We start from the raw sequence: 12,689 nt of genomic DNA, 5'->3' as shown, positions 1-12,689 counted from the left end.
TCCACAGAAGTTGTCTTACCCTTGTGCAAATATGAGCTGAAGAATCCAATAGGATATTGAATAGCGATGACAATTGCGATCCAGTCGTTTCAATTCTCTTGGTTTTCCGAAAACTCACTATTTTCAAAATTTTCCCAGGCCACGCGATAGTGTTGTCATTGTGCACGTTCAGTGTTCGGGTAACACACGTGACTTATCTATTCTTTGGCCTTTGAGTCTGGTTAGATAAAACTCCGCTTGTTGGGCGCATGAGGTAGGTGTACCTATGTTTATTGATGATTAGTATACAGTTATGTACATGGACATTTGGTTCATATTTTATGCTCAAATTGGCCACAATACAGCTTTCCAGCCGAATGATTTTTTTTTGACCACGGTTCATTTTCAGAGGAAACTTATTCTAGTTGAAGCTTTTCAGTTTGCTCTCTTAGAGCTTCTGTAGCTTCTTTGGTCACTTGTTCAATCTCTGTACCTTCTCTAAATTGGACGTTGTCGATAGATGCGGGCTGTGAGGCTTGTTCTCCTTCCTTTTCCGATGAAGTTTCTTCCTCATTTTCGGTCGATTCGGGTTCCACGTCGAACTTCTTCAAGTAATATGTTTCTATCTCTTCTTGTCCGTTGTTTTCAGCTTCGTAGATGGCATCATGGTCGAAATTATTCCTGATGAATGGATCAGCCTCATACTCTTCACAAAGAAGCTGTACTATATCCAATTTACCATTCAACGAAGCCCAGTGCAATGCAGTGTTACCTGTTTCGTTTTGCTTGTTGACCCATTCCTTTAGTTTATCCTTTGGGAAAATGCTTAGTAGATATTTTACCACCTCGAAATGACCGTTGGCGGCTGCCATATGCAAGGCAGATGACTTAGACAATTCATCTGTACATTCAATGAGTGCACTTGGATCTATCAAAGTGGTAAAAATATCCTTAAGAGACTCCAAATCTCCAGCTCTTGCATCAACGATGATAGCTTCTTGATCTTCTTGATCTAAAGGTCCTGTATGTAGACTCATCTTACAATAATTTCGTTCTGTATTTTGGGCTTGATTGCGTAGTTTTCCTGTTCTCTGTTCATATCTTAGCTCATCTCATCTCATAATCCAAATTCTGTGAACTTTTCAATTTTTCATGTTAAAAGGTTACTTTTTCTTTTTCTCCGAAATAGATGTGCTAAAGGCTTTAAATATAATTCAGGACATCTCTGAGCACCTCTCTTTAGAACAACATGATCACGCCTACATCGGGAGAGTGTCAGCTGCGCCTTCAAGACCTGACATCGGTTTCACAAAATGTCAAATAAATTGACAGAAGTATTATCTAGGAAGCTTGATTTCGTAAGCGATACTCCAATTGATGCATTCTTTCAAGAGTTAGATGAATTCCTTAAACCTATAAAACATAATGACGATATTGGTGATATCTACGAATCATTAAACTTAAGCAACAAGGAACTTATAGAAAAATTAGCGAAGTTCTTGACTAGATTATGTAGTCTAGTCGCAGAAAAACAACAAGAAAATGCGGACATAATACCGATCTCATTACATGATATGAAGGATTTTGATACCCTAATCAATTTATTGGTAATTCATGGGATCACTGCAAATCTACCAATTGATATTGGGATACCCATAGAACAAAGGAGACTTGATGTATTCAAAGAAGAAAATAAACTGTACAAAGTTCCAAATGGAAAGATCGCAGATGTTGAGACATTGAAGGTTGCCCTATTGGCTTTTGAATCGATATTTTTACACACTCCAGAAAACAATTATGTTAGAAAGATAATTTTGAAAGGCGGACCCGGATATTCCGATACAATGATTGGGTATATGGCTTTAATGTGTACCACGGGAAATGCTGCTTTTGAAGAAAAATTAAGAAAAATGGAAACCATCAAGGATACGTATTCCTTATTCGAGATATATTCATTACTTCTTTCAACGATAAAAAACGACAAAGCTAAGGCTTGGCCTCTTAATAGATTAAGTTTACTTGTAATAGAACGGAGTGATGGTTTGATTTCTTTAATAGATTTTGTGATTGGTCTAAGAGAGGATGTTCAAGTTGATACCTCAAAGTTCGAAAGAGTTAATCAAATTGTAACATCAAAACCAAGGTCAATATCCAGTGTGGAGTACTTCGACAAATTATTCGTACAAATATATGAAGGTTTAACTCATATCGATAAACCAATATTGGTAAGTTGCTTGAATGGGTTAGTAACCGCTTTTTACCTAAAGAATAAACGTATTGTCAAAGATTTCCTTTTCAGTAAAATTTACGGGATATTATACAACCTGGATTCAAAAGATATATCAGTGAAAGAGCTCAACGATATGATAAATGTTCTCATTTCTTTGGAACGTACTCCTTATGTTGAAGTCATTAATGAGATGATACTAGGACATAATAATGGTCAGAGTTTTTATTTGAATTTATGGATATATTCTATGTTTTTGAAGAACCATCAAAAAATCGCACCAGATGGTGCGAAAGATCACTACTATAATATCATTCTTGGTTTGATTAAAACTTATATGGTCATAACTGAAGGCTACAAATATCTTCATGTTATCTTATTGAACATGGTAAATTATGATCATGATTCGTGGGAGTACAAAATTGATCTTGAAACTCATTTAGCATATATCACTGTCAAGGAGCAGAGAATCTCGGAAGATCTTGGGATTGGGAAGCTCAGTGTGGAGGAAGAAACAACTAAACGATTTCAAAAACTTTTCATGGATATTGATCCGGCAGTTGAACTGTTTATTGAACTTTTGGCTAGAATCGACGACCAGCAGGTTAACAAATCGATATTCTCCGCAGTGATCAATAACTGGCTTATGCAAGAGCCAAGAAATTCATCTGAATCTAACCAATCACTAAATTTTGTGAATGATGAGAGAAATAATTCTTTTGCTGACAGTTTGCAATCGATGATATTTTTGAAGGTTTTGGAAAAGATGAACGAAGTCTTCAAATCAAACATGTTGGCTGAACCTGCAGATTTATTAGTTATTATTTTGCAAATATTAGACTTTACTCGCGATTCTAAAGAAATTTCAGTTGAACCTGACTCAGATGATGAGGATGAAGATGACGCTGCCAATTTGACTAATTTTACGGAGAATAATGACGGAGACATGATTATTAATGATAATACACTTGAAGTAGCGCTAAAACTAATCAATTCAATTATTCCAACATTTCATTCTGCATATAGTCCAAAAGAAAAAGAATTATTGTCATCAATCCAAAAAAAAATTGAACCCTTTGTCAGTAGGGATGATTGCAAAGAACTCTATGATCAGATTTCAGATGTTTTATTGTTGCCAACCTCTCAAGCCGAAGCAAACAGTTCCAATGAACAAGATAAAGCACTTTTGAAGAAGGCATTGACAAATGTCAACGATCCTCTAGTTCCTATTCGAGCACATGGTTTGCTTCAACTAAGACAGCTAATTGAAAAGAAATCTCCTCTCATTGATGTAAAAAAAGTATTCGCAATACATATTACCCAACTTCATGATCAAGATGCTTTCATTTATTTGAATGTTATAAGAGGTTTGGGAGTTCTTGTGCAATTTGCACCCAATGAAACTTTGGATCTACTCTTGCAATTTTATCGTGCTTGTAGAAATAAAAACAGCGTAGATGACATCTTAAAGGTTGGTGAGGTATTTATTCATTATGTGTCAGTTCAAGGTAAATCATTTTCAGGTCCTAAGGCTGCAAAATTGATTGAAGTATGTTTGGAGAACATACGGGCAAAAGATCAACTTGATAACAGGATAAGAATGTCCTCGATGTCAATATTGGGGCAGTGCCTTGAATCTAATGCTTTGGGAATTCGAGGTTTGATTGCTGATATTCTTGACTGTGCATTTGGGATATTAACATTTGAAACGGGTAATGATACAGATGATATCAATATAAAGAAAAACTCTGCAATCATGCGCAGAAGCGCAGTTCATGTGGTTTATGATCTCATGTTAAATTCTGGTCTTAACCTATTCCCAGAAAATTATCCCCCTGAAAAGATTAAGAGCACATTAGAGTACGTTGCAACACAGGACGATGATTACCTTGTTTGCGAACAGATAAAAACTGTTTCAAACCACCTAGAAGCCCTTCTGCAGGAGAAGGTAATAGGAGGTTTGGCAAATTAAGACTAGTACATAGTTATTGATATTTATTGATGTTAAACGAATTAAAAAAACGTCATCATATTTATGACTCTGGTGTTTTCCAAAGTCAATTATCATTCTGATAGTATACATCTTCCATTGCTTTCATAAATACATCAATGTGAACAACAACAACAACAACAACAGCAATGCTGGAACTGTTCGACTGCCGTTAGATGCGTAAGCTAAATTATTAGATCAGGGTGTATACCCCTCTGATCACAATATTATCTTCTCTGCGGTCTTGAATGTCAAAACAGTTTATAAATTTAATGCGACATTTTTGAAATGTACTACTTTGGATTTTGTTATAAAGTGCTTCGCTTATTTACTTTTATTTATGCTGATTATTTGGAGTAGAAATAGACAGCGGCGATAAAAGTGAGGAACATTGTAAAACCGAGATTGAATTTAAACTCTTCATCTTCTTCAATGACTGCAACCTTCGAGTCATATTCAGTTCTATCCAACACTTTTTTGTAAATCAAAGTTTCTTGTGGTTTCACACCCAATGGCAATTGTTCCTGGTACATGGACTCGATATATTGCTCAATCTTTGAGATTTGGATGTTTAGCTTTAGATAGCTTGGGTCTTCCACTGTTAGTCGCTTTTTAATATCACGGAGGTAATATTGGAAAATCTCTACGCAACCCCTTAGTGTCCTTGATTTAAGAATTAGATAGCATGTAGTCCCCTTTCTGATCTTAACATTCTCATGCATGACTTTAGGGTTTGCAAACACCAGAGAAAGAGTTGCAATGGCCATTACCTGAGGAATGGCACAAAATTGGAAAGAAGACTGTTCATGAATAGAAGCCAAATAGTGTAGTACACTTTCGATATGGGTCATAGCATTCAAAACGAGGTGGTTGATACAATATAGCCCTTGTTGGGTGTTTTCTGGCTTAGCAAAGTCGGAAAGTTTCTCGGCGTATAACGACCATATTTCCTTTGGCCAGAACGAACGACCATCAGCAAGGTCTTCGGCGTAATCTCTGATAATATTTGTCTTTTGCAAAAAGAGTCCCATATCTTCATATAGATGAACGTTTTCATCATATAAATCATTGGAGCCAAAACCAGCCAAAACTAACATTTGTGTCAACCCATCTCCCACAAGACCTGCAACGTAATGACAATATAGATCGTAATCCGCAACAGTTTGTAGTCCATTCAGATTGAAATTCTCATCCAAGATGTAATCAGCCATACCGTTACCCATCTTGCCCGTAATTTCCTTAATCACTCTTTGGTATTCTGGTTTCAATTTGTGCAATTCGTTCAAAATACATGGGAAATCGACCAATACAGCACGATCCTTTTCATTAGGGCCATTACCGTCAAAGTACCATGATGGTAGATCTAACTTAGAGTCAAATTCACGCAATACTGGGATTTTGATCTTTGGATCGATAGTCATATCATCTTCCACAGTATCCAAAGCCCTCAAAACCAAATAAAAAAGCATGACGGCATTACGCAATTCAGGATGAAGTTCCATAATCACTGCAGCAAAAGACCTGGAAGTCAACTTCAAAAGCTCGTGGCATCTCGTAAGATCGGCAGATTCTTCAATCACGACATCTGGAAATAATGGCTTTCTCAAAAACTTCAATTTTAAGGCTGCTTTCAATTCAAGTGGATGCGAAAGTAATTCAGCAACTTTCCCCATCTTGACAGTATGATGTTATCTGTAATTGATGCAGTTAAGGTATCGAAAAGTACGGTTCATATTTTCAATCGTAGAATAAAATGACTATCCTATGTGTTCATATATACGCAAATTATTTTAAGCTGTTTATTTTTTTTTTTTTCTTGGTGATTCGAAGTTATCGTTCAAACGAGCAAGAGGTGACGCAGCCAGAAATACGATGAGGGCAGCTAAGGTCAGAGATAAGTCTTTAAAAAAAAATCAGTGCACGCTTGTCGATTCAGTGTAAAACAAGTGCATATCCTGGTTGTAGAACTGAATTGTTATGTTTGGCCTAGGCAATAAATTGCCTACAACATTAAACTAGTGGTTTTTTGCTGAATCAGTCTTTTCGAACAGGAAATGTCAGTCTAGGTTTGGAATATTAAATTGACATTCGTATTCGTAAGAAAGCAGATAGATTGTAGTTAAAAGAGAATGTGGTTAACGTAATTAAAGAATTAGCACAGTGTGTCATTTGAAAGTCGAGAAGGGTTCTGCTTCTTCAACCGTGCGTTTGCTGGCTACACGCTCTAACATACATACACAATTCACATATACGAACAAAAAAGTAGGTCGTACCCGGATTCGAACCGGGGTTGTTCGGATCAAAACCGAAAGTGATAACCACTACACTATACAACCAGCTATCATGTCTTCTGATGTTGTTTATAGAAGCACATTTTCAAGTGCTAGTCATGAACTCAAAATGCCTTGTCACCTTTCAACCCTTCTGGAGTGCTTCTTAGAAGGAACCTTCAACTGCCAAGTGCTATAATACTATGACAATAAAAAGTACAAAACGGAGTGAAAGATCAATTGCCAATGTACTTCCACCAAAAAATACTTTGGAAGTTTCCCCTTTGTGGATGTATTTCATTAGTCCATTCCAATTCTTAAACCGTGGCATACATGAACGATATCCTCCATTGTTCTACTACACGGTCTGAACAATGTATCACCAATTGTCATGAAATTTTACTCGAATCGTCAGCGATTTATCTCCAATCGATTACAGTATCATGCAACGACACTTGCATTTGGTATTCCGATATTCCGGTATGTCTCCCTTTATGCAAGGGTTTTTCCGCAGCTACTTAAAGTTCCGAAATATCAACACTTTATAGGTGTAATTTTCATTCCACATAGGTTTCACTGCAGAGAAATTGACGTTTAGACATATCCGAAGTATACCTTCAAACGCATATAAAAACTGGGGAATTTACAACCACTTGAATCTATTCAGCTTTTGAACATCCTTACAAGATAAGTTAATCTAATTATACTGTCTCCTGAATAATAAAGAGGATTGGATCAGGATATTCACAGGCCATTTTAACAATGACAAGGAGCGAAAAAGAGAAGATGCTTATAGGTGAGCCATACTTATGTATGGATCCTGAACTCGTAGAAGAAAGACTCAAAGCACGTCAATTGGTTTACGATTTCAACCAGTCCAAACCAGAAGATGAAGAGCTTAGAAAACGGATTCTAGATCAGTTATTGGGAAAGCACTACAACGCCTTTATTGAACCAAACTTTCGTTGTGATTATGGATCTAACATCACTGTCGGAAAGAACTTCTACGCCAATTTCGATTGCATTATGTTAGACGTTTGTAAAATTGAAATTGGTGATGATGTTCTGCTGGGACCTGGTGTACATATATACACAGCGTCACATGCTCTGGATCCTATTGAACGCTCGAAAGGCGTGGAGTTTGGTATCCCAGTTAAAATTGGAAATAGAGTCTGGATTGGTGGAAACGTGACAATCTTGCCTGGTGTTACAATTGGTGACAATGCTGTTATTGGATCTGGAAGTGTGATCACTAAAGACGTTGATGCTAATGTCGTTGTGGCAGGTAACCCTGCAAAATTTATCAAACACATCGAATTGAACAAGAAATAAATAGTATGCAAACTTCACATTAAAAAATGAGAGTCAAGCCAGTATGTTTCATGGCTGTGTGTTTACCTCATGGTACTGGTACAGCCTGTAGTATATATGTGGTTTTTACTAGTAATAGTCAAACACTTTCGATTTTGTTCTTGGTTTCAGTGTATGCTAAAGCAAGTACCTGCTTAAACGCTGACATCATTTTGAAGTCTGATATGGATCAGTTTTTAATTAACCTAAAGGTACGTCTTAACGATAGCAGTACAAAAACGCCTACATTGGTTGTGTGTTTGAAGAACGAACGACAGAAACCACGCCATTACTTAAAACCTGAAAATTCTCCCTTCATGCAATTGATTAGGAAATAACTTCTCATATGAAGGAGCTTCCTTAGAAACTCTCTACACAGCTGTAGTGTTGCGGTATGTGACTATACATGTCACGTGGCTTTGATCTTGTCAGATCTTTATTAGAAGAATCCATCTTGATTAGCTATATATCTCCTAGTATAATTAGATGCACCTAGTGTCTTTAGATCTGATCCCTACTAATTAGTAGATTAGATCTAAGTACTGGTTTATATACTTTGTTATGTGTCAGTGACACAAAACTATCATTAACCGCCTATTATATTGGTATTACCCTGTCATGCATTATGACTAGTTCCAACAAGTTCCAACATGTAGATATCAGTTCTGAAAGAAAACCAGACGACATGATAACTGGTTGTATAGTGTAGTGGTTATCACTTTCGGTTTTGATCCGAACAACCCCGGTTCGAATCCGGGTACGACCTACTTTTTTGTTCGTATATGTGAATTGTTTTTTTTTTTGTTCGCGAAACTTACAAAGTTCCCGGTGGATCTGCAGCACAGATTCAGCCACAACATATAGTTAAGATGGCATGGTCGACAAGATGTAGACAGTAGTTGATTGGACTTATCATCTTGTGGCTTTGCACCAAGATAAGCTTTTAGCTACCCATATCCTTTATTAATAAGTGTTCAGAAGACAATTGAATTGTATTACCAGAAGTTTCCGCTTGGCTAAACAGAAAACAAAGGTACTGAAGATCATTAGGGTTAAACAAATACGACAATTAAGGCGTAATTTCAATCTATAGCAATGAGTGACGAAAATAATAACTCACACACTCAGGTCAATCATGCTTTGGAAACCGTCGGAAATTTGATGGTCAGATTTGTGCTTGCGCAATGTGAATCCCAGACAGGGAACACCGTCATCACCAGAAGTAAAATGTTACAGAAATTAAAAGAGATTATCGATGAAGAGAAAGTAAAATCAATACCATTCAGCACTGTTTACGGTTATGTTGATGATAAGTTGAATGAAATCTTTGGGTATCATTTATTTGGTGTTCTAGCCAAGAAAACAGACAAGAGATCGTTCTCACAGACGCAAGATGAGGGTACCCCAGACGAAGCAAATAACAGCGTAGAAGATGCGAAAGCCAGGGGTAATCATTTTATATTGGTACGAAGCGGCATGGAAGCAATACCACAAAGGTATCATAAATTTATCTTAGACCATGCAAGTGCAATCTACCGGAAAACGGTCCATCAAGTTACATACATTGGGAAAGAGTACAGTGCGAGTTCGAATCCAACGCTGGATAATGAAATAGGCAACAATACAGAACTTGCTTTGAAGGGAATTATAGCAATAACTATCTGTATCGTGATATTTTCAAAGAACAATATACTAGAAACAGAACTTTCAGATCAACACGGCAAGTTCGGAATTTCCACCGAAGGACACGATATCCCAATCATCGATATGAATCACAAAGATCTATTGAACCTTCTCGTACGAAACAATTATTTGACGAGAACGGTAGAGAAGGCTGCAGACTTAGGTCAAGAGCTAGCCATTTATTCGATAGGAAAACGGACATTGGTAGAATTCCCCAAGGAATCATTAACGAAGATGTGTCAAGAAATGCTAGATTTAGACGACAGCCAGTTAGAATTGATAGAGAACACTGTCAACGTACTAGCAGGAGATGCGTACGGTGCATTCAGACCATGATCATTTGATGTCATATACGTGTGTACGTCTTGCAGCAGCAGAATAGACGATTCTTATCATTTATTTATGTATCGAATTTCATATTTCTCGTATACGTATGTTGTTTCGCTAAACGAAGTGATTCTTTCACCCAAATTTTTCTTTTTTTTTTTGGCTGATCTCAATGTATTTAGGTTCCGTTTCGTTCGCAGTGAATTTTTCAGGTTTTCGCAGAGATAAAACGCATATTGCATTATTTAGGCGTTTTTCTTTTTGAACATCACATTGAAATAATAAGAGATATATATTATGCACCATATTTTATGAGTGTCTTCTTTCTCAATCACAAAATTAGCTTGAAGAAGAAACAAATTATCTTTGTATCTGGTCCAGTGTGCATTATATATCATTTTCAAGTGCTCAAGAGAAGCTTCAGAAATAGATTCGCGTGATTGCCTCCATTTTTTTTATAAGGTTACGTCGTTTCGGTGATTTTTTACATCAGGAACAGATAAGCTTAGGGTTTCAAAGACAGGATTAATAAACTACTCTCGGAGAGTTTTGGAACAATTTGATAGCATTATGCCAGCTGGTTTAGACAATTTAGATTTTGCAGTGCTTTGTGCGCTTGCATTAGCTGTCGTTGCTTATTTCGGTAGGGACACCTTGAAAGCTGTTTTCAGTTCTGATGATTCGTTAACAAGCGTTAGCTCGACATCTCGTGACATCGTCGAAGTTGCAAAGGAAAACGATAAGAACTACCTTGTGCTATTTGGGTCTCAAACAGGTACTGGAGAAGATTACGCTAAGAAATTTGCTAAGGAATTGATTGCTAAGTTCCAATTGAAAGTTATGTGCGTTGATGTTGAGAAATACGATTTTGACAATTTGAGCCAACTACCTTCCAACATCCCGGTGTCTTTCTTCATTTCTACTTACGGTGAAGGTGACTTCCCAGATGGTGCTGTTGCCTTGGAAGAGTTTTTGCGTGATGCTGAAGCTGATTCGTTGTCTAATTTAAAATACACCTTGTTTGGTCTAGGTAACTCAACTTATGAATTTTTCAATGGTGCTTCAAAGAAGACTGAAAAATATTTGAAGGACGCCGGTGCTAATTTGATCGGTAAGTTCGGTATTGCCGATGACGGTGCTGGTACCACCGATGAAGATTATTTGTCCTGGAAGGATGCTACTTTGGACGCTTTGAAAGACGTCTTGCATCTAGATGAACACGAAGAGAAGTTTGAACCTGCCTATCAATACGAGGAATTAGAACAATACTATGACGAATCTGTGTCACATGGTGAACCAACTACTGCGTACTTACCAGAAAATACTATTAAGGGCCCATTCACCCATAACCAACCATTCTTGGCCCCTGTCGTTAAATCTAGAGAATTATTCAAGAACACTGACCGTAACTGTATTCATGCCGAATTTGATTTGGAAGGTTCTAACCTGAAATATACTACTGGTGATCATCTCGGTGTGCTGCCATCTAACTCCGATGAACATGTTAAGCAGTTCTTGACTACATTCAGTTTGAAAGAAGATACCGTCTTCGATCTAATTTCCACTGATGCTACTGTTCAACCACCGTTCCCAGTTCCAACCAGTATTGGTGCTGCTGTGAGATATTACTTGGAAATTACTGGCCCTGTCTCAAGATCTATCTTTGGTCAATTGGTTGAATTTTCTCCGAACGAGGAAGTCAAGGCCAAATTAGTTCAGTTGTCCAAGGACAAAGAAGAATTCGCTAAACAAATCACCTCAAAACACTTCAACCTAGCAGACGCCGTGCTATACCTATCAAATGGTAAGCCATGGTCCTCTGTCCCATGGAACTTTTTGTTGGAAACCTTGCCACATATGCAACCACGTTACTACTCTATCTCATCTTCCAGTAGTACAGAACCAGGTGTTGTTCATGTTACCGCTGTTGTTGAAAACCAACCTAATCCAACTGAAGAAGGTAAGAAGATCACTGGTGTCGCCACCAATTTATTGAGAAACATCCAACTTGTTCAAAATAAGGTAGACCTCTATGAACTAGAAAAGAACGAAAAGGAAGGTAGGACTCCAACGCCGTCATTATCAGTTCACTTTGATTTAAACGGCCCACGTAACTTGTACAAAAATTTCAAGTTGCCAGTTCATATACGTCATTCACAATTTAGACTACCATCGAACCCAAATACGCCTGTCATCATGATCGGTCCTGGTACTGGTGTGGCCCCATTCCGTGGATTTATTAGAGAAAGGGTTGCATACAAGGAACACCACAAAGATGACGGGGAAGCCATTAGTCAATTGGGTAAGCACATTTTGTTCTATGGTTCTAGAAATCAAAATGACTACCTTTACGCCGAAGAATGGCCAGAATATGCCAAGAAATTGGGCGAATGTTTCGAAATGGTCGTTGGTCATTCTAGATTGGGTGGTGATTCAAAGAAGAGAACATATGTCCAAGATTTATTGATCCAAAGAAGAGAAGATGTATTCAAAATGATCAAGGATGGTGCCTTCATCTACGTCTGTGGTGACGCTAAGGGTATGGCCCAAGGTGTGCATAAGGCATTAGTTCAAATCATCTCTGAAGGTAACAAGGTTTCCGAAGAAGACGCCACAAATATTATCAAGATGATGAAGACTACTGGAAAATACCAAGAAGATGTTTGGTAAATAACTCTCTTTTCAGTAGAATGATGAATATTTTGTTCCAGATAGGGCTGTCTTGCAATTCTTTGTTTGGTTTCTAAGCTTTTTGATATGATAATACATGCCCATGGTACAGCGAAAGGAATAGTACAGTACATACAAAAAGTTAGTACGTAAGCATAACACATCTATAGTATAATTAAGAATGTTATAAATT

General features: G+C 37.4%; 8 protein-coding genes and 2 non-coding genes across 10 annotated transcripts; 7 read left to right on the top strand and 3 right to left on the bottom strand.

Annotated features, from left to right (window-relative positions):
• Positions 1-395: 395 nt before the first annotated feature.
• On the bottom strand, positions 396-1,016 carry YAR1 (Yar1p; the record flags this gene model as incomplete). Its single annotated transcript, XM_453459.1, has 1 exon — positions 396-1,016. The coding sequence occupies one exon, from the start codon at positions 1,014-1,016 to the stop codon at positions 396-398; it is 621 nt and encodes a 206-aa protein (XP_453459.1).
• A 276-nt stretch (positions 1,017-1,292) lies between these two features.
• On the top strand, positions 1,293-4,178 carry RTP1 (Rtp1p; the record flags this gene model as incomplete). The annotated part of the gene is made up of 1 exon (XM_453458.1): positions 1,293-4,178. The coding sequence occupies one exon, from the start codon at positions 1,293-1,295 to the stop codon at positions 4,176-4,178; it is 2,886 nt and encodes a 961-aa protein (XP_453458.1).
• Positions 4,179-4,543: 365 nt separating this feature from the next.
• ERG9 (bifunctional farnesyl-diphosphate farnesyltransferase/squalene synthase) lies at positions 4,544-5,869 on the bottom strand (the record flags this gene model as incomplete). The annotated part of the gene is made up of 1 exon (XM_453457.1): positions 4,544-5,869. The coding sequence occupies one exon, from the start codon at positions 5,867-5,869 to the stop codon at positions 4,544-4,546; it is 1,326 nt and encodes a 441-aa protein (XP_453457.1).
• A 591-nt stretch (positions 5,870-6,460) lies between these two features.
• Positions 6,461-6,532, bottom strand: KLLA0_D08844r. Its single transcript has one exon. It is a non-coding gene; the product is annotated as a tRNA-Gln (tRNA).
• A 7-nt stretch (positions 6,533-6,539) lies between these two features.
• On the top strand, positions 6,540-6,665 carry KLLA0_D08833g (uncharacterized protein; the record flags this gene model as incomplete). The annotated part of the gene is made up of 1 exon (XM_453456.2): positions 6,540-6,665. The coding sequence occupies one exon, from the start codon at positions 6,540-6,542 to the stop codon at positions 6,663-6,665; it is 126 nt and encodes a 41-aa protein (XP_453456.2).
• A 563-nt stretch (positions 6,666-7,228) lies between these two features.
• KLLA0_D08811g (acetyltransferase) lies at positions 7,229-7,798 on the top strand (the record flags this gene model as incomplete). Its single annotated transcript, XM_453455.1, has 1 exon — positions 7,229-7,798. The coding sequence occupies one exon, from the start codon at positions 7,229-7,231 to the stop codon at positions 7,796-7,798; it is 570 nt and encodes a 189-aa protein (XP_453455.1).
• A 26-nt stretch (positions 7,799-7,824) lies between these two features.
• On the top strand, positions 7,825-8,154 carry KLLA0_D08789g (uncharacterized protein; the record flags this gene model as incomplete). Its single annotated transcript, XM_453454.1, has 1 exon — positions 7,825-8,154. The coding sequence occupies one exon, from the start codon at positions 7,825-7,827 to the stop codon at positions 8,152-8,154; it is 330 nt and encodes a 109-aa protein (XP_453454.1).
• A 356-nt stretch (positions 8,155-8,510) lies between these two features.
• Positions 8,511-8,582, top strand: KLLA0_D08767r. Its single transcript has one exon. It is a non-coding gene; the product is annotated as a tRNA-Gln (tRNA).
• A 329-nt stretch (positions 8,583-8,911) lies between these two features.
• Positions 8,912-9,835, top strand: NSE3 (Smc5-Smc6 complex subunit NSE3; the record flags this gene model as incomplete). The annotated part of the gene is made up of 1 exon (XM_453452.1): positions 8,912-9,835. The coding sequence occupies one exon, from the start codon at positions 8,912-8,914 to the stop codon at positions 9,833-9,835; it is 924 nt and encodes a 307-aa protein (XP_453452.1).
• Positions 9,836-10,396: 561 nt separating this feature from the next.
• NCP1 (NADPH--hemoprotein reductase) lies at positions 10,397-12,496 on the top strand (the record flags this gene model as incomplete). Its single annotated transcript, XM_453451.1, has 1 exon — positions 10,397-12,496. The coding sequence occupies one exon, from the start codon at positions 10,397-10,399 to the stop codon at positions 12,494-12,496; it is 2,100 nt and encodes a 699-aa protein (XP_453451.1).
• Between the last annotated feature and the right edge of the window lie 193 nt (positions 12,497-12,689).

Source organism: Kluyveromyces lactis (assembly GCF_000002515.2).
Source record: "Kluyveromyces lactis strain NRRL Y-1140 chromosome D complete sequence".
In the NCBI taxonomy this organism is placed as follows: domain Eukaryota; kingdom Fungi; phylum Ascomycota; class Saccharomycetes; order Saccharomycetales; family Saccharomycetaceae; genus Kluyveromyces; species Kluyveromyces lactis.
The sequence above is the reverse complement of the archived record's forward strand: the minus strand, read 5'-3'. Positions and strand labels throughout refer to the sequence as shown.